At 42.5% G+C, this 24498-nt stretch overlaps 2 protein-coding genes across 2 annotated transcripts in view; one reads left to right on the top strand and one right to left on the bottom strand.

Moving 5' to 3' along the window:
- Positions 1 to 543: 543 nt before the first annotated feature.
- Positions 544 to 12767, bottom strand: LOC120059370 (GPI transamidase component PIG-T-like). Its single transcript, XM_039008374.1, has 12 exons — positions 12270 to 12767; positions 11045 to 11222; positions 10596 to 10723; positions 10095 to 10195; positions 9621 to 9707; positions 7484 to 7565; positions 5443 to 5540; positions 4458 to 4623; positions 3861 to 4058; positions 2901 to 3066; positions 2363 to 2446; positions 544 to 2137 (listed from the first exon to the last, which is right to left on the bottom strand). Exons 1-12 carry the CDS (start codon positions 12739 to 12741, stop codon positions 1888 to 1890), a joined length of 2010 nt encoding a protein of 669 aa, XP_038864302.1. The 5' UTR covers positions 12742 to 12767; the 3' UTR covers positions 544 to 1887.
- A 1538-nt stretch (positions 12768 to 14305) lies between these two features.
- Positions 14306 to 24498, top strand: part of LOC120058691 (phosphatase and actin regulator 3-like) — a 59577-nt gene continuing 49384 nt past the window's right edge. Inside the window, exons 1-2 of the mRNA XM_039007436.1 lie at positions 14306 to 14404; positions 17015 to 17024. Coding sequence (XP_038863364.1) covers positions 14306 to 14404; positions 17015 to 17024 — 109 coding nt within the window. The remainder of the gene's footprint in view (positions 14405 to 17014; positions 17025 to 24498) is intronic.

Here is a 24498-nt window from a genome sequence, read left to right as displayed (position 1 = left end):
GCCTGTTAGCGGCAGGTATAAACAAGGCTTTTTATTTGGAATGCTGAGGGCTTTTTTCCCCCCACTCTAGTGCCAAACACGTGCGAGAGGAAATTGCTGACTTGCAAAGAAAGAGACCTCTGTGTGTCTGTTCTGTTGGAACTTGGCAGGAGTGATGCCAAGCTTGTTTATAGAGAAAATAATCATCCGCTCCCTCCCCTTCACATACACACTTCCACAGCTGAGTGAGATGGGATACAGAAAGTGAACTGGGTGTATTAAAATTGACTAGGGAAAGTGTCTGCTCCATTTTATCTGATAAAGTAGACCATGATATCTGTTCATGATACATTTCGATTTGAAATGTTCTGTAATGGCGGCAGGTAGCCTAGTGGTTAGAGCGTTGGACTAGTAACCAAAAGGTTGCAAGATCGCATCCCCGAGCTGACAAGGTAAAAATCTGTTGTTCTGCCCCTGAACAAGGCAGTTAACCCACTGTTCTTAGGCTGTCATTGCAAATAACCATTTGTTCTTAACTGACTTGCCTAGTTAAATAAAGGTCAAATACATTTTAAAATTTACATCTGCCTGAATAGGTCCATACTGTATGGCTCATCATAGAATTACATCAGCTGTTATGACTGCTTATGTTATGTCGCGGAGACTCCTAAAATGGATTACGGTACAGTTGATCCAATCCATGCTCAGCGGCCAAGTGTTCATTTATTCTCAGGAATCCTCCAGGAGTTCTCTATCAGTCCAAAAGTACTGTTTTGGACTGGGATGAGAGAGTCCACATCATTCTTCAAGTGTGCGACCCTTTTTTCTATGTTCTGATCTATGTTCTCCACAAGCCTCCATGTATTTCTTCTTATGAAACCGTAGGACTTGAAAAAAATTATAAATGTTTGGACTGTTGCCAATTTTATTAAAAAGACAAATAGCCCAGGTTACCCCATATCTTCAAACATTCTCATGTTGTTCAGTAAAATGTGAAGTATCAACAGCAGTTTTAGTACACAAAAAAATGAGCAGTCTTAAAAAGTCAAATGTATTAAGGGTGTATTTTTCTTGGTAAATCAGTTCTTAAATAATGCATGGCAAACTTCTTAAAGTTGAGTGGTGGGTATCTGTGCTAGAAAGGCTTACCAAAGTTTCCGCCATTTTTAGAACACTAAAACGTCAATAAGAAACACAGACAATGGATGGCTAAGACAAGTCTGGTCAAATCAATGGCCGTTTCTTGTAGAGATGGTTGGGTTTTCTTCAAGTACAAGTCATGTTGACTGGTTCTGTGAGCAATTAACAAAACGTTTACAGAAATCCAACTAACTGGTTAAGAAAGTTCTGTACGTCAGTGTACTTAACTTTTCAACATCAACTTAAAGTACAAATATTATTTCTGTTTAGATTGAAGAGGTGCATCAGATCTTTCTAGAGCAATGGCTTCACAAACAGTGCAATTACTTTTTCCAGTTACAGATATATCAGAACTTGCTGTGATCTGCTGCCGCGTCTGGCAGCCAACTTTCCCCACTGAAACCTGCAGCAAACACTTTGGTTCCTTCGTTACAAACATTAAAAAGGCCTTATTCTCTGTTCAACTACACCAACAGTAGTAGTGCACTGAAGAAACGCCACCCTTTTTGCTCCTCACGGTGAGAAAATGCCTTAAGCGTCCATCGAATCCATGACACTTCATAAAGTCTCATGTTTAACTTCTTTGTCCTCCACAAAACAGAACTGAGAGTTTTGTTTTTTATTGCAGAAGCTTCCAATGTTTAAAGTAGCATCTCCCTGAAACTTACCTTCACATTTCCCAAGTGGTGTAATCACTGACCTCATTGCCCCACCGCAAAAATGTGCTTGATAATGTTGTTAGCTTTAGCATGACAGCATTCTGGCCCATCACAGCAGTGGCACACCCCTGAGCCTGCAGATGATGTTGGCTAGCCGTTTGGCCAGGCCCGGGCTGGGCTCCTCCACCTGGAAGGTGCGGGTCAGGAGGTTGTAGAGGGAGCCGTAACCCACGGCCACCACGGTGCAGGTGAGGCAGATGACGTTGTAGGGCATGCTGAAATCAGGGGTGGGCAGGTTCACCAGCAGAGGCTCCGTGTAGACCCGCATGAAGTAACTGGACTCCTCTTTACACGGGAAACTGGGTAGACAGAAATTAATTATAATAACCTATGAGGGTTGGGGGTCAATTCCATTCAAAATCAATGGAATTGAGGAATGATACACTACTTTCAAAAGAAGATTTATTTGGCATAATTTCCTTAAAAATTGCATTACATCAGGTGATAAACTAAAACACTTAAGACAACTGCTACGTAAGTGTTCAACCTGTACTTAAAAGAAAATAAACAGCCTTATGACTCACAAGCTGCTGAAAAGCGGGCGTTCCTGGGTGCTGTTGGTATCCATGGCGACAACACTGGGCACGAGAGCGCTGATAACAGAAGACCTGAAGCGAGGGACAACATGTCATCAAATATCTGCTACTGGAAACATGAATATCTGCAGACTACAAGCAAGTGGTATCTCAATTTTAGCCAAGGCCCCATCTTCATTCAGAATCAAAGTCAAGACAAATATTTAAAATAATTTCATACTAGCTGGGCTTGATTGAGCTTGCTTGGGACAACGGAACCAATAGCGGAAAAACTGCAAATTGCTAAAAGGAATTTGAAAGATTCCTAATTGTATTTGAACCCAGTTCTGAAGCACAAATTGAAAATCTATGACAGCAATTATAGGCAAACAACACTTCAAAGTTATGACAAAGAGTACATTAACTGTCCAAGTTTCCATTACAATTGGCATTTCTTTAGACAAAAACAGAACTTGACCCGTAGCATAGACAAATACATATCTTCTATTTCTGTAGACTGTTGACTTCAATAAAGTCAAAGTTATACCCGACGTAGAAGCCGTGGTTGGGGTCGGGGGTGTACTCCATCCACTTCAGGAGTGCCCTCTCAAACTGCACGGTGACCTCGGTCACAGAGTTAGGAGGCAGCTGGACCAACATCTCCAGCAGGTGGGGCTGAAGGCGGTCTTTGGACGGCTGGTAGTGGATGTAACCTAGGTAGAGAAGAAGAGAGGAAACATGTATTTATTTGCACAACCAGGAAAGACAAGCAAGTAAGTAAGAATATACACAAAATATCATGAAGGAGTTCCTAATGTTAAGTTGCATCCCGCAGAACAGCCTGAATTCGTCAGGGCATGAACTCTACAGGGTGTCGAAAGCGTTTCACAGGGATGCTTCCCACAGTTGTGTCAAGTTGGCTGGATATTCTTTGGGTGGTGGACCATTCTTGATAGACACGGGAAACTGTTGAGCGTGAAAATCCCAGCAGAGTTGCAGTTCTTGACACAAACCGGTGCGCCTGGCACCTACTACCATACCCTGTTCAAAGGCACTTCAATGTTTGTCTTGCCCATGTCTCAATTGTCTCAAGGCTTAAAAATAAAGACATTACACACAGAAGATACATTTAAAAACATTAACATGTAGTGTGCTTATCTATTAGTTACACATTTATGATACTGAAGCATGTTCTCCTCATGTGGGCAGATAGCTCTTGAGGGAAAGGCCTATCAATAGGTAGCTGAAATTCATATCAACACTAGGCCCTACTTCTTCAAAGTGCACAAATCTAAAAGTTAGTTGATCAAAAAGGAACCGGGGTCATGTTCAGTAGGAGACCTAACAGAAAATACTTTGCAACGGAAAACGAAAACCATCGTTTCATATTAGACAAGGCCAGGTAGTCCCTCCCTGTTTTAGTCCGATTTCTTCGGTTTGGTGCCTAATGAACAAGACCCAGGCATAGATGAAACCGTGTCAGCAGGTGAGAAGCAGCAGTACTCACTGGGCTTGTTGTCGCGACCCTTGCTGGTGACGATGAGCGTGTGAATGTAGAGGCGCAGGTACCAGGGCACGGTGTCCAGCAGGAGCACAGGGAAGGCCCGGTATGGGTGGTGATTGTACACCAGGGTGTGGATCTCTCCCGTCTGCAGCCCGTAGCCCGCCACGTAGCGCTCTCCGTGAAGTAGAGGGCGCAGCATGTCTCCTGGTGGCAGGAAAGGAGGGAGCGTTCATATGGTCAATAATAGAAATAGAATTACTAAAATAGAAATAGAATTTCTATACAGACACCCTACATGAAAATTCATTCATATCAGAAAATCTTCTCTTTTCTGTAACACGTACATTACATGATCATACTTTGTAGTAACTGCAAATGATACTATTGCCTACAACATATTAACATGCTGTTTCTTAGTACCTAAGTAACGGCATTGTAATTGGATTGAGCAGTTTACATTTATTTTTTAAATACACAAGAGGAATAGGGACTGTTTCTTATTCCACTTGTGTACGGGAAGTGGACAGACAGTCGAGGGAACATATTTTCTGGAATGAAACACAGCCCACATATGGAGTTGTGTCCTAGCCCGGTGTCAACTCACACCACTCTCGGCTGCTCTCCAGCGCAGCAGCATGTTGAGGGAGCGCGTCTGTCCGAACGTTGCCTGGTTGGTGAGGTCGTAGACCGAGTAGGTTCTCCGATCCCCCAGCACCACAGCCTGGCTCAACAGGGGAGTGGCTGGACTCAATTCAAACAGCTCCCCCTTTAAAGGGGAAAAACAACAACAATCTATTCCTGCTCAACTACCATAGGATTGATAGAGATAAATAGGTTTTATTTCCACAAATACATGTAGCACAATGGCGCTTGTTGGCAGTTTACAATAAAGAAAACTGAATTGCAGTCCAGCTTACAGAAGAACATGATTAAAATAGAAACTCATTCATATTTTAATTTGAACAACTACCCCATCTAGGGTCTGCTTAAAAGCCTAACTAATGATGGTATTGGCCTGTCTTTGTAGTGTTCCGTGTTACGGATCTGCCGTAGTTGCCCGCCCTGACGTGAACCTCACTCCGGATCTGATCCCTTGACAACAAGCTGGAGAATGTGTTTGAACCCTACAGCTTGAGAGCAAGTCCCCATTGCACTACTCTATACCAGTAGTGTTGACTGGTGTTTTAGTATAAACAAAACACACAGGCGCACACGTGATGCTCAGCCAACTACTTTCGCGACGCACCATTGTAGCAGGTATGTTAGTGATTGGACTAAAGCTTGGCATGCACAGAGGTCAGTCTGAGAAGGGTTCATTTCAATAGGAAGACCATGGAGTGTTGATAGTTGTTTGAACTTCGGTACGTATTAAATGGTGCTGACTTTTCTTCTTACTTCAAAAGAATGAGCTTTTGAAACTCAAAATTGATGCTCTGTTCCTTGACTGTATGAAGTAACTAAGTCATTCTGAGTAAGAGTGTCTGCTAACTAAATAGAATGTGTATTAATATAAAGTTTGAGGTAATGTAAAGTTAGTTGTGTAAAGTATGCGGTCATGTAACGTTAGTCACGTAAAGTTACTTACCTGAGGGTTGTCTGTGACGTCCACGTACACTTTACTGGAGGAGGCCAGGGGGCAGGCTTCAGTCAGGGTACGAGAGAACATCTTGAACAGGGACCACTCTGTGGAAACACCCAGTAACCCAACACATCATATTCATGTCCTATATTTTGTATGTTTCTAAATGCAGTGACCAGTCTTTTTCATTGAGCTTAGAAGGGAAATGTCTGTACACCACAGTAGAAAGAAATTACTTTTCCATGAAAAGTTATGTTCATTATCTCCTTCATTTTATTGATTTACTGTAAAGTGTTGCAATTTGAATTACACTTAAAATAAAATGTAATTTGAAAAATGTGCCATTTTCACTTTGCAAAATAAAGCTCGCATGCAAATGCACCTACATGAAGCGGTGTCAGAGCGGAAGATACTGTACATCTTGGCAATACCAGCATGTTTTAGCAATAGTGTGGTGATACTACACTGAACAAAAATAAACGCAACATTTTTACTGAATTACAGTTCATATGAGGAAATCAGTCAATTGAAATAAATGCATTAGGCCCTATTCTATGGATTTCACTTGAATAGGAATACAGATATGCATCTGTTGGTCACAGATACTCAAAAAAAAGGTAGGGGTGTGGATCAGAAAACCATTCTGTATCTGGTGTGACCACCATTTGCCTCATGCAGCGCGACATCTCCTTCGCGTAGAGTTAATTGTGGTCTGTGGAATGTTGTTCCACTCCTCTTCAATGGCTGTGCGAAGTTGCTGGATATTGGCGGGAACTGGAACACCCTGTCGTACACATCAATCCAGAGCATCCCAAACATGCGCAGGTGGGTAACGTGTCCGGTGAGTATGCAGGCCATGGAAGAACTGAGACATTTTCAGCTTCCGGGAATTGTGCACAGATCCTTGCGACATGGGGCAATGCATTATCATGCTGAAACATGAGATGATGCCATAACAATGGGCCTCAGGATCGCGTCACGGTATCTCTGTGCATTCAAATTACCATCGATAAAATGCAATTGTGTTCGTTGTCTGTAGCTTATGCCTGCCCATACCATAACCCCACCGCATGGCACTTTGTTCACAACGTTGACCTCAGCAAATCTCTCGCCCACACGACGCGGTACACGCCGTCTGCCATTTGAAACTGTGATTCATCTGTAAAGAGTACACTTCTCTACCGTGCCAGTGTACATCGAAGGTGAGCATTTGCCCACTGAAGTTGGTTACGATGCCAAACTGCAGTCAGCTCAAGACCCTGTTGAGAACGATGAGCAAGTAGATGAGCTTCCCTGAGATGGTTTCTGACAGTTTGTGCAAAAATCCTTTGCTTGTGCAAACCCAGTTTCATCAGCTCCCCGGGTGGTTGGTCTCAGATGATCCAGCAGGTGAAGAAGCCAGATGTGGAGTTCCTGGGCTGGTGTGATTACATGTGGTCTGCAGTTGTGAGGCCGGTTGGATGTACTGCCAAATTCTCTAAATCAACTTTGGAGGTGGCTTATGGTAAAGAAATTAACATTCAGTTCTCTGGCAACAGCTCTGGTGGACATTCCTGCAGTCAGCATGCCAATTGCACACTCCCTCAAAACATCTGTGGCATTGACTTGTGTGACAAAACTGCACATTTTAGAGTGGGCTTTTATTGTACTCAGCACAAGGTGCACCTGTGCAATGATCATGCTGTTTAGTCAGCTTCTTGATATGCCACACCTGTCAGGTGGCTGGATTATCTTGGCAAAGAATAAATGCTCACTAACAGTGATGTAAACAAATTTGTGCACAACATTTTAGAGAAAAGAAATGTCTGGGATCTTTAATTTCAGCTCATGAAACCAACACTTTATATGTTGCGTTTATATTTTTTGTTATACCCTTTTCACACTATCAAGTCGACCTACACTGTACTGGTTCAGTTATTTTCCATTCACACTGTCCACGTTTCCAGCAACTATATGGTGGAGGCATAACCAGGCCAGCGCAGTACAGCTTGGCTCAGCTCAGTATGTGAAAGGGGTATAATACTGAATGAGGAGAGGCCTCTCTCACCTCGTTTGCCCTGGTCAGAGGAGTGCAGGTCAAACACCACATTCAGTGTCTGTCTCAGCTCCCACGCTGTGGACTTGAAGTCCTGAAACAACAGTAGCCGAGTGTCATATAAAGGCTGGGACTCATCAACAGTGACAGGTTTTCGAACGGGATTACAAGTAGGATGGAAGGTGAAATTAGTGGCTTGGTATATTCTACAGGAGAACCTTAAAAAGCCCACACAAAAAAAATGGATGGTTATTTTTCTTTGATATGGCTGACCACATGATAAAAGGTAGCTATAATATACAGTTGAAGTCAGAAGTTTAAATACATTTAAACTCAGCTTTTCACAATTCCTGACATTTAATCCTAGTAAAAATTATTCCCTGTATTAGGTCAGTTAGGATCACCACTTCATTTTAAGAATGTGAAATGTCAGAATAATAGTAGATAGAATGATTTATTTCAGCTTTTATTTCTTTCATCACATTCCCAGTGGGTCAGACGTTTACATACACTCAATTAGTATTTGGTAGCATTGCCTTATGATTGTTTAACTTGGGTCAAACGTTTTGGGTAGCCTTCCACAAGCTTCCCACAATACGTTGGGTGAATTTTGGCCCATTCCTCCTGACAAGAGCTGGTGTAACGGAGTCAGGTTTGTAGGCAAAAGAAATGAGCCAAGACCTCAGAAAAAAAATTGTAGACCTCCACAAGTCCGGTTCATCCTTGGGAGCAATTTCCAAACGCCTGAAGGTACCACGTTCATCTGTACAAACAATAGTACGCAAATATAAACACCATGGGACCACATAGCCATCATACCACTCAGGAAGGAGACGCGTTCTGTCTCCTAGAGATGAACGGACTTAGGTGCGAAAAGTGCAAATCAATCCCAGAACAACAGCAAAGGACCTTGTGAAGATGCTGGAGGAAATAGGTACAAAAGAATCTATATCCACAGTAAAACGAGTCCTATATCGACATAACCTGAAAGGCCGCTCAGCAAGGAAGAAGCCACTGCTCCAAAACCGCCATAAAAAAGCCAGACTACGGTTTGCAACTGCACATGGGGACAAAGATTGTACTTTTTGGAGAAATGTCCTATGGTCTGATGAAACAAAAATAGAACTGTTTGGCCATATTGACCATCGTTATGTTTGGAAGAAAAATGGGGAGGCTTGCAAGCCAAAGAACACCATCCCAACCGTGAAGCACGGGGGTGGCAGCATCATGTTGTGGGGGTGCTTTACTGCAGGAGGAACTGGTACACTTCACAAAATAGATGGAATCATGAGGAAAGGAAAATTATGTGGATATATTGAAGCAACATCTCAAGACATCAGTCAGGAAGTTAAAGCTTGGTTGCAAATGGGTCTTCCAAATGGACATTGACCCCAAGCATACTTCCAAAGTTATGGCAAAATGGCTTAAGGACAACAAAGTCAAGGTATTGGAGTGGCCATCACAAAGCCCTGACCTCAATCCTATAGAAAATGTGTGGGCAGAACTGAAAAAGCGTGTGCGAACAAGGAGGCCTACAAACCTGTCTCAGTTACACCAGCTCTGTCAGAAGGAATGGGCCAAAATTCACCCAACTTATTGTGGGAAGCTTGTGAAAGGCTACCTGAAATGTTTGACCCATGCTAAACAATTTAAAGGCAATGCTACCAAATAATAATTGAGTGTATGTAAACTTCTGACCCACTGGGAATGTGGTGAAAGAAACAGAAGCTGAAATAAATTTCAATTATTATAAAATAAAGTTAAATTATTATTCTGACAATTCCCATTTTTAAAATAAAGTGGTGATCCTAACTGACCTAAGACAGGGCATTTTTACGAGGATTAAATGTCAGGAATTGTGAAAAACTGCTTTTAAATGTATTTGGCTAAGGTGTATGTAAACTTCTGACTTCAACTGTATGTGCGTTACAAGGAGGCTATTATTTATTTAGAGTTCAGTGAAATGCGCAATGCATAAACAGTAACCTCATTCAACGCACATTATTGAAGGAAAGTATTAAACGAAGTCACACTGCCAAATGAGGTTTGCAGTAATTTTTGCACTTTGCCCAATTCTTTTGCACTATGAAAATGTCACCCATAGTATAGTAATACATATATCTGAAGACTGTATATACATACACCTCACCTGACACACAGGTCTGATGTGTAGAGCCTGGGAGTGGAAGCTGCTGTGGAAGAGTTTCTCAGAGTTCATTAGCACTGCCAGACCAGTCTTGAGAAAGGAGATGGGCAACATGAAGAACATGGTTAATCACCACACACGCATGCACGTACACGCACACACACACACACACAGACTTTAAGTCCATTCCAATAAAAGGATAACACTTCATGCTATTGGTTTTAAAATAATCACCTAACCACAAATCAGGGTTTAGTAGGGCACAACGTAGCAGAATAAATAAAGAGAATGGGCATTTTAGAAGAAGTCCAGGTAGTCCTTCCCTCTTTGGCTGTTTTCTTTTCTTCCCCTGTTTAGTGCCTAATGAACATGAAGAAGGAAGCCTCCGCACCCTTTTTCAGATTTAGTATACTACAATACTACGCTTTTGGTAAATGTGACATTCATAAGACCATCCAACATAAGACGGACTGGTACCTTGGAGCCGCAGGGAAGGAGTTTCTTCCACGGCGTCAGATTCTCAGTACAAACGATCTCCCGCGGCAACACAGCATAGCGGAGGAAGCGCTGGTTAGTTACTGTATAGCAGAGGACGTATACAGGACACACATACACAGGTCCACATCAACACACTTTATGTCACATCACAACACAGAACAACCAGACATAACACTTAGTATTATGGAGAATCACACATCAACACGGTATTGTTTCACATCTTTAATAATACTGTACTATTCTAATTCCGTAACTGCGTCATGATTCCTTTGAGTGCATATGCAAAACATTGGTTGGCACGTGGTCTTGTTCATTAAGCCAAACCGTAGAAAAGTGTTTCTTATTGGATAATTACAGATGATACCACCCCATTTCAGATCGTTTTCTTCCATTTGATCCCTTATGAATACGAGCCTGCTCTCTGTTCAGAGGCAAGCTAGCTACTGTAGAGACTTGGGTGCTGAGTGTGAGGAGCCTTACCATTGCCCACGCCTAGAGGCTTGAAGGAGGCACTGGGCTGCACCGTGTTGGTGGAGTCAATGAAATTCAGCGAGGCACAGAAGATCCCCGAGAGGACGTTGGTCAGCTCCTTCCAGGCAACATCCACACTACAAGACAAAGGACGAAACAATAGAATTTCAATGCTAATATAGTTTGGGAGAAATGGCGGTGGGTAAAATGGCAGTACCTGCCACCAGTGACAAAAAGACATGGCTGTGAAATGTTGTGACACATTCTTGGTCAAAGACTCAATAGGCCAAATGATAGTGGTTCAGGCTGTCATTACAAAATGGGTGAAACTAGCGCCACACATATGTATGGATATATTTGACTACTAACCATGATGACAGATATAAAGCAGCTATGTTATCTTCAACAGTAAGGAAAGTGAACATGTGTGGCTAAATATACAGTATATACACACTCACTCAGTGACAGTGTCCTGAAACCATACCCACAGTTCGGCACCAGGGGGCGACGGTAGGAAAGGCTGGCCCCACTGCATGGTCCTCCAGTAGCCCTGAGTGAAGGAGATGTGGAGCTCACGCACAGAGAACTTCGAAATCACCTGGCCCAGAGACTTCGGGAAGAGTTGGTAGTGGGAGACTGAAAATATACATTTTGGGGAAAAAACTGTGAGTTGCATAACACTAGTATGTTGACTTGGACATACCTGTCATACAAATTAGGCATGGGGCCTTTGTACTGATGACAGTGAATGCACAGCAAGTTAGTCTGATTAATCAGCTCGCAATAGACAATTAATTGGTATATACAGCCTGGAACTAATGCCTGCAAAATTTTATAAATATTCCTTACAAGCCAGAATGTTGAATAAAATGACATTTCAACTTACTCTACCGGTTGTCTGTGCCATTTGTCCTTCAGCTGCTCGAAAATTGATACAAAATAACCACAGGAAAGTATTGTTTACCCAGCTTTAGTTAGGTTCTCTCGTTAATAGCTATTGAAACAAGCATGCCATGACAATGAACATGGTATATTCTGAATCAGGGGAGGACGGAGAACAATCCACACATTAAAAAAAAAAAAAAAAAAAAAAAAAATGAAAATTGAAATCGGAATAAAACATTTCAAAAATAAATATCACACACACAAAAAAAAAAAATGTTGATTGTTCTCCGTCCTCCCCTGATTCAGAATATACCATTGTCATGGCATGCTTGTTTCAATAGCTAACTAAAGTCAGGTAAACAATACTTTCCTGTGGATATTTTTGTATCTATTTTCGAGCAGCTGAAGGACAAATGGCACAGAGTAAGTTTAAAAACGTAATTTTATTCAACATTCTGGCTTGTAAGGAACATTTACACAATTTTGCAGGCATTAGTTTGACTGTATATATATCAATTAATTGTGTATTACAAGCCTGATTAGTCAGACTAAGCAACAGTCAACATAGCCTGCCAGCACTAACACCTTGTTCAACTATTCAACTCATCAAGCCATTGATTGGTTGGTTGAATCAAATATGTTTAGTGCTGGGCTGGAACAAAAGCCTGCACTGAGGGTCTACACTACAGGACCTTGACTGAAGCTGCACTGGTGGCTAGTGTCCCATTGTGGCTACTAAATAGATGACTAGAACATGATGTGATTGACCCAAATATCATTTCAAATCAAACTCTTTACCTTTACTTCCTCGCAAGAAGTCCGTATCCCACAAGGTTCGGAACTGGAAGCTGGCGTAAGTATCCCCAGAATGCAGTGGTCTGATCACCAACTCTTCCTGAAACTGGTCTTTTGCGGGCGGTGGTGGAGGGACGTCTAGGGTTTTCTTGGTGTCAGAGACATGGTCAACTTTGTCGCTTGGAACATCTACTAGATTCGTTTCGAGGGAGTCCCGCCTCTTCTCTTCCGCGGCCTCTTGGATTTGGTCTTTTGCGGGAGGTGGTTGAGGGAGGTCATAGGTTTGACCATGGTCAGCTTCGTTGTCGCTTGGAGTATCTGTTAACGATAGATTCGTTTCGACCTCGGTAGCCTCCCATTGCCTCTCCTCTTCCGCGGCATGGGTTTGGCCCTCGGCATCTTTCACCTGATTTGTTTCTTGTAGGTCTGCTGTAACAAACACGTATACTAATACACAAAGGAGGACCGCCAGCATATAAATATTGCACCTGTGCGCTGTCATTTTCCCGACTGCTGAATGGCGGCGCCTACTTCCTTAACGGCGTGTCATGTTGACCAATAGGATGAAATAATTTAGTGTATTATGGACAATCATCACTGCGCACAAGATGCGCATAGTGACTGATCTAAACTTGCTTTGTTACCAGCAATATTTACATCTGATTCATTGTTTGATAATTTGAGCATATCATATGTTGATGTAATAGAATAAATTAATGTATCTGTGTTTTTCATAGCTACACAGTCAAGCCGAGCAGGATGCTTTATATCGTTGCTTCTCAGGACTTTAAACCAGTAGCCTGATATACTACATTTCCCCTTCATTTCTGTTATTACTCTCTCTACTTATGGACAATAGGCCTTGGCTACTGATTTCCTTTCAGCCAATAACACTAGGCCTATCCAGCTGTTTTTTTCTTAAAGCTGCAGTAGGCAACTTTTTGTGTGACCCAACCAAATTCACATAGAACTGTAGTTATAGATCTGTCATTTTCATTGAAAGAAAGTTTAAGAAGCAGAACGTATGTAAGTTATTTCTATGCTTCTCGCTTGCTAGTTTCGTTTTTGCGTCTTTTACTTTCGGTATGGTACACCAGCTTCAAACAGCTGAAAATACAATATTTTTGGTTAGGAAAATATATATTCACAGCAGTTTAGATGGTACCATGTTTCTCTACACTATAATTGCTTGTTCTGTCACAAACCGATATTAGGGAACTCTTAGAATTTTAGCAAACAGGAAATGGTGGAGCAATTTCTACATAGTGCATTTTTAATCCCTTCAATGCCATTCATAATTACATTACATTGAAATATTAGGATAAGTTGCAGTATTTAAAAAAAAATTACATTTCAAAATCATTGCAGTCCTGAGATTTCTAAAATGAACCAATTTAACCACGTCTTGATGTTCTATTCAACCTTATCACCATCCATGCTCATAGTATGTGGATATTAGGATAATTCGAATTGGCTAAACCAGCTTCAGAAATCATAAATGCTTTGTTGACATTGATGTGGTGACAGAAAGTACATTAATAAATGCAGATGTTGTATGTAGGCCTAAATGTGTGTTGCTGGCTACAATGGCTGCATTCACACAGGAAGCCCAAATTTGATAATTGTTTCTTACTAATTGGTCTTTTGGCCAATCAGAGCTGAAAAAGATCTGATGTGATTGGTCAAAAGACCAATTAGAAGGGACAAATATAAAAATGGGTCTGTCTGTATAAACCAGCGTATAAACGCAGCCAATGTTGCGAGCAAAGCACTTGAATCCATCCAACTGATATTTACCACATTCCCACTTGGTTATGAACGCAGGAATATAGATGGGCACATCCGTATCACCGCTCCCACGTCCACACGCGCTCCAACATACTAGGAATTTCTGCTCATCACCCATGGCCCCCCATTAGATGCTCAAAGCCGCTGTTGTCATAACGAATTATATCTGCACTACTGCTGTTTACTTCTGAAGTTGCCTGCCTCTGGTAGGGTTTTCAATATTTTATTCAGAATTCCTGTGCTCTATCCCTATGGCTACATCCGATGGAAATGGAATAGACGGCTGTCTTTTGCAACGAGGCAAATCTCAAAGTGACCCAAACCTACTCACCGAATCCGGCATCGATCTAGTGCACAACACAGGTAAGATAGGCCTACATATTTTATTGTCAGGATATTCTATAGGCTATGATATTGGCGTTTTATTATAAATCTAATCGCTTTGGTATTGCTAAATGGGATATGAGGACCACATCGGAATAATAAGCACTCCATGCTTTCATTTGACAGCAAAACATTTCATAAAAGTGATTCTCTGAGAATTGAGAGAGAAAAATATCCTGACGCGTTTGCCATTTTCATCCAGTTCTATTTCAAATGAATGGATGCTCTCCCAAAATACGCTATTTGTGCGTAATATTTGGAGCCGTATACGCGCATAGCCCAACTGGTTTTGCAGTAAATGTGCTGGTTAGAAATTAACTGTAGGCTAGCCTATACTATACTGCAAAGCCTATTTTACACAAACCCATAATATTTAAATCATAATTTAATGTATTGCTACATTTATTTATTGGCCTAATTTAGATTGGACGCGAAGATGACATAGCCTACAGTGAAGAAAGCGCATGTGGTGTGGTCAATCATTTTAGCGGAAATGTCTAGACGCTTTTTTCGTCGCTAGGTTATATTTTGATTCGTTACATTGAGCGCACAGACACTCCCACTGTGCACATATGTTAGTTCAACGTCTAGTTTTTATTTACATTTGGTTGAGTTGTCAACTAACGTGAAATTAACATAACATGTGACCCAGTCATTGGATTTAGGTTAGAAGTTGGGTGAAAATTCCCTTATCCCTTTTGGCAAATCCGATCCGTTTTCCAAGTTGATTCAACCAACACATACATTCTGTTTGGTTGAAATGATGTGGAAACAAGGTTGATTAAACCATTTTCTACCCAGTGGGCAGACATAGCCTACACAACATGACCAAAAGTATGTGGACACCTGCTCGTCGAACATCTCATTCCAAAATCATGGGCATTTAATATGGAGTTGGTCCCCCCTTTGCTTCTATAACAGCCTCCACTCTTCGGGGAAAGCTTTCCACTAGATGTTGGAACATTGCTGCAGGGACTTGCTTCCATTCAGCCACAAGAGCATTAGTGAGGTCGGGGACTGATGTTGGGCCTGGCTCGCAGTCGGCGTTCCAATTCATCCCAAAGGTGTTTGATGGGGTTGAGGTCAGGGCTCTGTGCAGGCCAGTCAAGTTCTTCCACACCGATCTCGACAAAATATTTCTATATGGACCTCGCTTTGTGCACAGGGGCGTTGTCATACTGAAACAGGAAAGGGCCTTCCCCAAACTGTTGCCACAAAGTTGGAAGCACAGAATTGTCTAGAATGTCATTGTATGCTGTAGCGTTAAGATTTCCCTTCACTGGAACTAAGGGGCCTAGCCCGAACCATGAAGAACAGCCCCAGAACATTATTCCTCTTCCACCCAACTTTACAGTTGGCACTATGTATTCGGGCAGGTAGCGTTCTCTTGGCATCCGCCATACCCAGATTAGTCCGTCGAACTGCCAGATGGTGAAGTGTGATTCATCACTCCAGAGAAGGCGTTTCCACTGCGCCAGAGTCCACTGGCGGCGTGCTGTACACCACTCCAACCAACACTTGGCATTGCGCATTGTGATCTTAGGCTTGTGTGCGGTTGATCGGCCATTGAAACCCATTTCCTGAAGCTCCCAACGAACAGGTTATTGTGCTGACATTGCTTCCAGAGGCAGTTTGGAACTCTGTAGCGAGTGTTGCAACCGAGGACAGACGATTTTTACACGCTACACACTTCAGCACTCGGTGCTCCCGTTCTGTGAGCTTGTGTGGCCTACCACTTCGAGGAATCCTATGACGGTGCCACGTTGAAAGTCACCGTGCTCCTCAGTAAGGCCATTCTACTGCCAATGTTGTCTATGGAGATTGCCTGTCTGTGTGCTCGATTTTGACACCTGTCAGCAATGGGTGTGGCTGAAATAGCCGAATCCACTAATTTGAAGGGGTGTCCACATACTTTTGTGTATATATATATATATGTATATGTATTATGATTATTTGAACAATTTCCGTCAGCATAAGCCTGGGTTTCGGATAGTAGCCTATATTGGACACTCATTCCATGGACCCTTGCCCACCCCAACTCAGCCATTGCGTTTGACAGCATCAATTGGTTCCCATGCTGAGCAGATCAAACAGTCCTATGATCAATGACCCTGCGTTCCACATGATGTATAGGATCAAAGACTTCCACATCTGTGCAGCCCTATAGAACATCGATTCACTGTGGCGTGGAACATGCAGGCGTGCACGGGGCACCTTGAATAATCATTAGGCTATTCCCCTTTCAGTTAACCTACCTCTCAGCTGTTTTCACCTATATGGCTGATTAATCACTTTCCCATCATAAACAGACATGCCCTCATTCTCTAGAATGTTTATCAACCAAGCGTTTTTAATCTCAAGTGCTTTTAGACAACGGCAACAGGCCTAATGGCATTTTGTTATGATGATGGGCCTATTTTTAACACAGTTGCATAAAATATTTTATTGCACAGTTTAGTGTTGGTGCCAGCCCGTGTCTGTTGAAGAAGACAGTATGTTTATGGCATATTTATGAATTGAGTGGGTTCTTCACCATTTACTGGTCTCACTCACTCACATACACACACACACACCAGAAGCATGGTGGTCAAGTATGCATGATTCACAAAACCACTGTTGTCTATTCATATTTCAACCAGCTATCTGTTTAGAGCCTTTTTTTTGTTGTAGCACTTTTACAACTGTCTCTACCATCTTCATTCATCAACCTTATACAGCAATTTTTTAATGAAACTGCTCCGCTTATGGCTAATCTAATTGTCACAAACCTGTACGTTTTTTTTTACGTCCATTCCCAGGGCACAGCTAATGGAGCATACTGTCAATACAGTTCATTCAAGAGAACAGTAGCAGTGGCTGGTGACCAAAAGTACACATGGTCCGGCCTCAGTTTATCGTCACTGTGTAAGCGTCGCAGAACTCTCGGCCCGCAGTCTTTGCCAAAGGATTACTAAGCCTTTTACGCAGTGGCCTTTGCAGCTGCAGAGACTGACACTGTATTCATCCACTTCGTTAACGCCATAGAGAGAAGACAAAACAAGAGGACAAAGACACAGCATTAGCTGTAGAACGTTCAAGGCAATTTGACCCTTCATCCTTGCTGAGGCAATGCACTGTACCACTACATTTGCATTATTTTAAGGGCTTTTTATTTTATTTTAAGCACAATGGGTGATATGAACGGGTTTAAACAAATACTTACAGCCTGAGATGCCAGGCCAGGATATTACTTTGAAGGGTTTTGCACCCAGTCTGAAGACATTTGGGGAAAACACTACAGGGTCTTAAATACCACTTAGAATGTATATGTAATACCATGCATGGTTGACATGGTAATGGTTCCCTAAAGCCCCTACCCTTCAATCAGTTTGTTCAGGCACAAGTCCTTTACCCACTCCTGCTAATACCAAGTCACTTTAGTGCAAAGTCTCACTTACTGTAGTCTCTTAGCAGCATCTGACCATTGAGGCAACGAAGCATGGGATGCTTTGCACCCTAGGAGAATACTGTGTAGGGGGTAAGGATGAACAAAAGCTCAGGTGGTGCGTTCACAGTGCTCCAGTTGAGAATGGATCCCTACCTACACCCCCTACACTGTAATTAAGTCCTAGTACACTCAGATCTGGAAGGACTTGATTGGTGTAAGATGAAGCTCAAATCAAGTAAAAGTTTATTCGTCATGTACACAGTTTACAGCAGGTTTAAAAGGTGCAGTGAAATGCTTATGTAACAATTGATAACACTATGGGCTACTGTATGTTTAAGCTTAAACTCTATTGGAGCAGTTTGGTTCACTACTGGAGCAGTAGGGAGAAATGAAAACCACACAACTGAATCATTTAGGAAAAGAATGCTGGCTTGTATTTTGTAAATAAAAATTCTTACAAAAAATGAATCACCTTTAGTAAATAGTGAAATTTGTACATTGAGCTCAAAATGAATGCAGTACAATCGACTTATATTGGCCATATATCCTGCCTATAGTTTACTAGGGTGCACCCAACTCTATCTTAATCTGAGGGCCTCGCAGATTTCAATGTTCAGTAGCAATTCAATAAACATGAATCCTCAGAAAAACACAACCCAATTCACAATACTGACTTATAAACCACTATGACATGGAATCAGATGTGAGTGACTATGCCTATCAATAAACACTGTAAGGTGCTTATAACAACTCCACTGCAATGTATGATGCAATGATGTCTTTCAAGAAAAATCCTACCACACCTTAGTATGGCAGTGAAAATTCAGTGTTCTCCAAGGAAAATAAATCTTTGCATGCAAATCTTATTGATGTCCTGGGTTCGGGCGGCTCGCCATCCTTGGTGGAACTGAATTCATACTCAAAAAACCTGACCTGTTTTTCAAACAGGATCACACAATGTATATACACTGCTCAAAAAAATAAAGGGAACACTTCAACAACACAATGTAACTCCAAGTCAATCACACTTCTGTGAAATCAAACTGTCCACTTAGGAAGCAACACTGATTGACAATAAATTTCACATGCTGTTGTGCAAATGGAATAGACAAAAGGTGGAAATTATAGGCAATTTGCAAGACACCCCCAATAAAGGAGTGATTCTACAGGTGGTGACCACAGACCACTTCTCAGTTCCTATGCTTCCTGGCTGATGTTTTGGTCACTTTTGAATGCTGGTGGTGCTCTCACTCTAGTGGTAGCATGAGACGGAGTCTACAACCCACACAAGTGGCTCAGGTAGTGCAGCTCATCCAGGATGGCACATCAATGCGAGCTGTGACAAGAAGGTTTGCTGTGTCTGTCAGCGTAGTGTCCAGAGCATGGAGGCGCTACCAGGAGACAGGCCAGTACATCAGGAGACGTGGAGGAGGCCGTAGGAGGGCAACAACCCAGCAGCAGGACCGCTACCTCCGCCTTTGAGCAGGAGGAGCACTGCCAGAGCCCTGCAAAATGACCTCCAGCAGGCCACAAATGTGCATGTGTCAGCATATGGTCTCACAAGGGGTCTGAGGATCTCATCTCGGTACCTAATGGCAGTCAGGCTACCTCTGGCGAGCACATGGAGGGCTGTGCGGCCCCACAAAGAAATGCCACCCCACACCATGACTGACCCACCGCCAAACCGGTCATGCTGGAGGATGTTGCAGGCAGCAGAACGTTCTCCACGGCGTCTCCAGACTCTGTCACGTCTGTCACATGTGCTCATGTGCTCAGTGTGAACCTGCTTTCATCTGTGAAGAGCACAGGGCGCCAGTGGCGAATTTGCCAATCTTGGTGTTCTCTGGCAAATGCCAAACGTCCTGCACGGTGTTGGGCTGTAAGCACAACCCCCACCTGTGGACGTCGGGCCCTCATACCACCCTCATGGAGTCTGTTTCTGACCGTTTGAGCAGACACATGCACATTTGTGGCCTGCTGGAGGTCATTTTGCAGGGCTCTGGCAGTGCTCCTCCTGCTCAAAGGCGGAGGTAGCGGTCCTGCTGCTGGGTTGTTGCCCTCCTACGCCCTCCTCCACGTCTCCTGATGTACTGGCCTGTCTCCTGGTAGCGCCTCCATGCTCTGGACACTACGCTGACAGACACAGCAAACCTTCTTGTCACAGCTCGCATTGATGTGCCATCCTGGATGAGCTGCACTACCTGAGCCACTTGTGTGGGTTGTAGACTCCATCTCATGCTACCACTAGAGTGAGAGCACCACCAGCATTCAAAAGTGACCAAAACATCAGCCAGGAAGCATAGGAACTGAGAAGTGGTCTGTGGTCACCACCTGTAGAATCACTCCTTTATTGGGGGTGTCTTGCAAATTGCCTATAATTTCCACCTTTTGTCTATTCCATTTGCACAACAGCATGTGAAATTTATTGTCAATCAGTGTTGCTTCCTAAGTGGACAGTTTGATTTCACAGAAGTGTGATTGACTTGGAGTTACATTGTGTTGTTTAAGTGTTCCCTTTATTTTTTTGAGCAGTGTATATACCAGTACCTTTCATAAAACCACTAATATAGTACCTTTCATATAACCATTAATATAGTGCTTAGCTTTAATCTCTTACAGGACTAAGAAAATAAAACTTTAACTACAGCACTAGGCTCACGTGGACTGAACAATAGACTAGCCCGGGCAAATGAAAAGTACTAGTGCTTACACCTACATGTAATCTAAAACATAAGCGTACCAAAATGGATTATGATGCTAGCTAATCACATTTTATAAAAGTCTGAAAACTAAAATAGTTAACCATGCATGATCACTAACATTTGCTATTTAAATTGATTGATAGCTGAGCTAGCCTAAATGTTAACGGCTTGTGCGTATGCTTGGTTCAGTATGAACACGCACAAAATGCTAGCAATAGCTTAGCTAGCCTAATCGCTAGCAGCTCGTTCTCCATACAAAAACTCACCAAATCCTAGCGTCAATCTTTCCCTCAATCCCTTCACAGCACATTCGTATAGATAAGTGAGTGTTAATATCCAGTTCTCTCTTTAGTTCAGTTTTATACAACTTCTCAACCATTTGAAACTTAGTTTGTTTTTCTTCTATGGAATGGCGGTAGCTCTTCACATTCCGTTCTAGCTCTTTTTCAGCATGTTGGCCCCAACTGGTGTATAATGTGAGGTTAGGAGAGGGATTAAGAGAATATTGAGTTTTGGTTGGCTCAAAATAAACTGCTCGTCATGCAGCTTCTGACAGCTGATTTGTAATAGCTGTCAACTTAAACATACCACAATATGATTGGTTACTGGAATCTCACTAGTAATGATAACTATTCAACATTAGTTGACCTGTGTTACAACCTCCCCTCTTGAAGGTATGCACGTCCCGTTGCATCTTCTTGTTGGCTGTATAGTCACTGGATGACCTTGCACAGGAAACACTTAACTTCTGATTGATCAAATCCATTCAGTGAACTTGTGAGGGCTGCACTTAACCCTTGGAACAAGGACTGAATAACAAAGGTTAGGGGGGTCCCAAACTGAGAGTACCTTTCTGGTCTCTCTCACTGCCTGAAAGAATGCCGGACAGCGCTGGCAGTTTCCTCATGTTGCTGTTTACTATTATTTTTCTCCACAGAGAGAGTCAACTGGAGCATGTTCAATGGGGACATTGTCCCTTGTGTTATGTCTCTTCAGCACTTTCAGACATGTCAGGGAAAACAGGTAACTCTTTCTCTATGTTGAGAGAAACTTCTTCGAGAGGATCTGCAGAATGTTCAGGTAAGTTGTTTGTCTCACGGTCAGGTGTTTCAGGTTCTTCAGGTAAGTTGTCAGTCTGATGTACTGTTCTAACTTCTTCTGCAAGGGCTTCTTGGTCTGCTGTAACTTCATCAGGCTCTTCCTCGATGGAACGACAAGGAAGGTTGCTCAACCTGTGAGTATCATAGACCTTGGTAAACCTAACAGGCTTTTGACTTTTTGCGTTTTCAACCCAGAAGTCATCATCAGAATCTGAATGTCTCATCTTCTTCAGTCACATCAGTACCTGGAAGAAGGCGTGTGTGAGGTTTTCAGATGTGCTGCGACGTGACAGGTTTTTCAGGTGTAGTCGCAGACAAGAATTCACAAGGCAGTAAAATGTCATGGTGCAGTGTGCGTAGTGGACCATCCTTGCTCTCAGGCTTGACTGTATATACACCGGTATATCACTTGAACATTTGGTGACTACATAAATGTCGGTTTCCCACTTATCAGCCAACTTATGTTTCCCTCTCAGTTTAACATTTCTCAAAAGAACTCTGTCAACAACGTCAAGAGTGAACTCTATGACATGCCTGTCAAATCTGGCTTTGTTTTATTCAGCTGTTTTGAGAGCGTTCCGGGTGGCTATCCTGTACCTTTCTTCCATGTGACTCTTCAAGTCTTGCACATACTGTGAATGCAATTTCTTCTGGTCATTAACAGGTAGTTTGAAGGCTATGCCAACTGGTAGTCTAGGTTGTCTCCCGAACATTAGTTCATATGGAGTGTAGCCGGTGACTTCATTCTTCATGCAGTTGAATGCATGTACAAGTGGTTTAACAAAGTCCCACCAGTGAGTTTTGTCATGCATGCTCAGAGTACCAAGCATCTGGAGTATTGTCCTGTTAAAACGCTCAACAGGATTTCCTATTGGATGATATGGCATTGTTCTCACTTTCTTGATTCCAGCAATCTCACACAGCTCTTTGATTGTTCGTGATTCAAAATCAGGACCTTGGTCGCTGTGGAGGCGCTCAGGAAAGCCATAGTGCACAATGAAGTGGTCCCAGAGAGACTTTGCAATGGTGCGGGCTTTCTGGTTGGGAGTTGGTATGGCCACTGCATACTTGGTAAAATGATCTGTAATTACCAGTATATCCTTTGTTACTACGATCAGGGTCCAAAGAAAGGAAGTCCGTGCATACGAGCTCCAAAGGCCTGCAGGTCTTAATGCTAACTAGAGGTGCAGCTTTCTCTGGGAGGGTTTTACGTCGCACACAGGTCTTAATCTTCTCCTCCACAGACATTGACATCATCTTGGGCCAATAGAACTGGGATCGTATGAGATCCATTGTGCGCTCTATGCCCATATGGCCCATATCATCATGCAGACTTTTCAATGCAACTGCTCTCAGCTCTTCTGGAAGCACTAACTGCAAAATAGTGTTGGCTCCTTCCTGCCTTCTCCTGTAAAGAAACCATTCTTTAGCTCCAACCGGTTCCACTCGCGTAGCAACAGAGAGAGTTCGGGGAGCTTGGCTCTAACAGTGGGAGGAGGTTTCTCCTCTGTTTCCAACTGAGTGACGACCTCTCTGATGCTGGCGTCAGCTCTTTGTTTTTCCATCAGCTCCTTCTCTGACAAATGAGGAATGACTGGAAACCCATCTTGTAGTTCCTCCCGGCAACCTTCCAATTTTATGTTACAATTGCTTAACACGAAGGGCTACTGTTTCTTTAAGCTTAAACTCTATTGGAGCAGTTTGGTTCACTACTGGAGCAGTAGGGAGAAATGAAAACCACACAACTGAATCATTTAGGAAAAGAATGCCGGCTTGTATTTTGTAAATAAAAATACTTACAAAATGAATCACTTTGAGTAAATATTGAAATGGTGAAATTTGTACAATGAGCTCAAAATGAATTAAATACATCAGTAGTACAATCGACTTATATTGGCCATATATCCTGCCTATAGAATGCACTGTATAGTGTAGCTAGCTGAGGAAGGCCCAGAAGATTGAAGTAATAGCTGTCAACTTAAACATATCACAACAATATGATTGGTTACTGGAATCTCACGAGTAACGCTAAGTTTTCAACATTAGTTGTGACTAGGAGTCCTTCACGATCTTCTGGGCCTTACTCAGCTAGCTACACTATGCAGTACATTCGGAAAGTATTCAGACCCTTTGAATTTTTCTACATTTGTTATGTTACAGCCTTATTACAAAATGTATTTAAATACAATATTTTCCTCATCAATCTACACACAATACCCCATAATGACAAAGCGAAAACAGTTTTTTTTTAGAACATTTTGCAAATCTATTACAAATTAAAAAAACACCTTATTTACATAAGTATTCAGACTCTTTGTTATGGGACTCGAAATTGAGCTCATGTGCATCCTGTTGCCATTGATCTTCGTTGAGATGTTTCTACAACTTGATTGGAGTACACCTGTGGTAAATTCAATTGATACGACATGATTTGGAAAGGCACACACCTGTCTATATAAGGTCCCACAGTTGACGGTGCATGTCAGAGCAAAAATCAAGCCATTAGGTCGAAGGAATTGTCCGTAGAGCTCAAAGACAGGATTGTGTCGAGGCACAGATCTAGGGAAGGGTACCAAAACATGTCTGCAGCATTGAAGGTCCCCAAGAACAGTGGCTTCCATCATCCTTAAATGGAAGAAGTTTGGAACCACCAAGAATCTTACTAAAGCTGGCTGCCCGACCAAACTGAGCAATCGGGGGAGAAGGGCCTTGGTCAGGGAGGTGGCCAAGAACCCAATGGTCACTATGACAGAGCTCCAGAATTCCTCTGTGAAGATGGGAGAACCTTCCAGAAGGACAACCATCTCTGCAGCACACCACCAATAAGTCCT

Source organism: Salvelinus namaycush, chromosome 14 (genome assembly GCF_016432855.1).
Source record: "Salvelinus namaycush isolate Seneca chromosome 14, SaNama_1.0, whole genome shotgun sequence".
In the NCBI taxonomy this organism is placed as follows: domain Eukaryota; kingdom Metazoa; phylum Chordata; class Actinopteri; order Salmoniformes; family Salmonidae; genus Salvelinus; species Salvelinus namaycush.
Note: the sequence above shows the minus strand (reverse complement) of the source record. Positions and strands in the feature narration are given on the sequence as shown.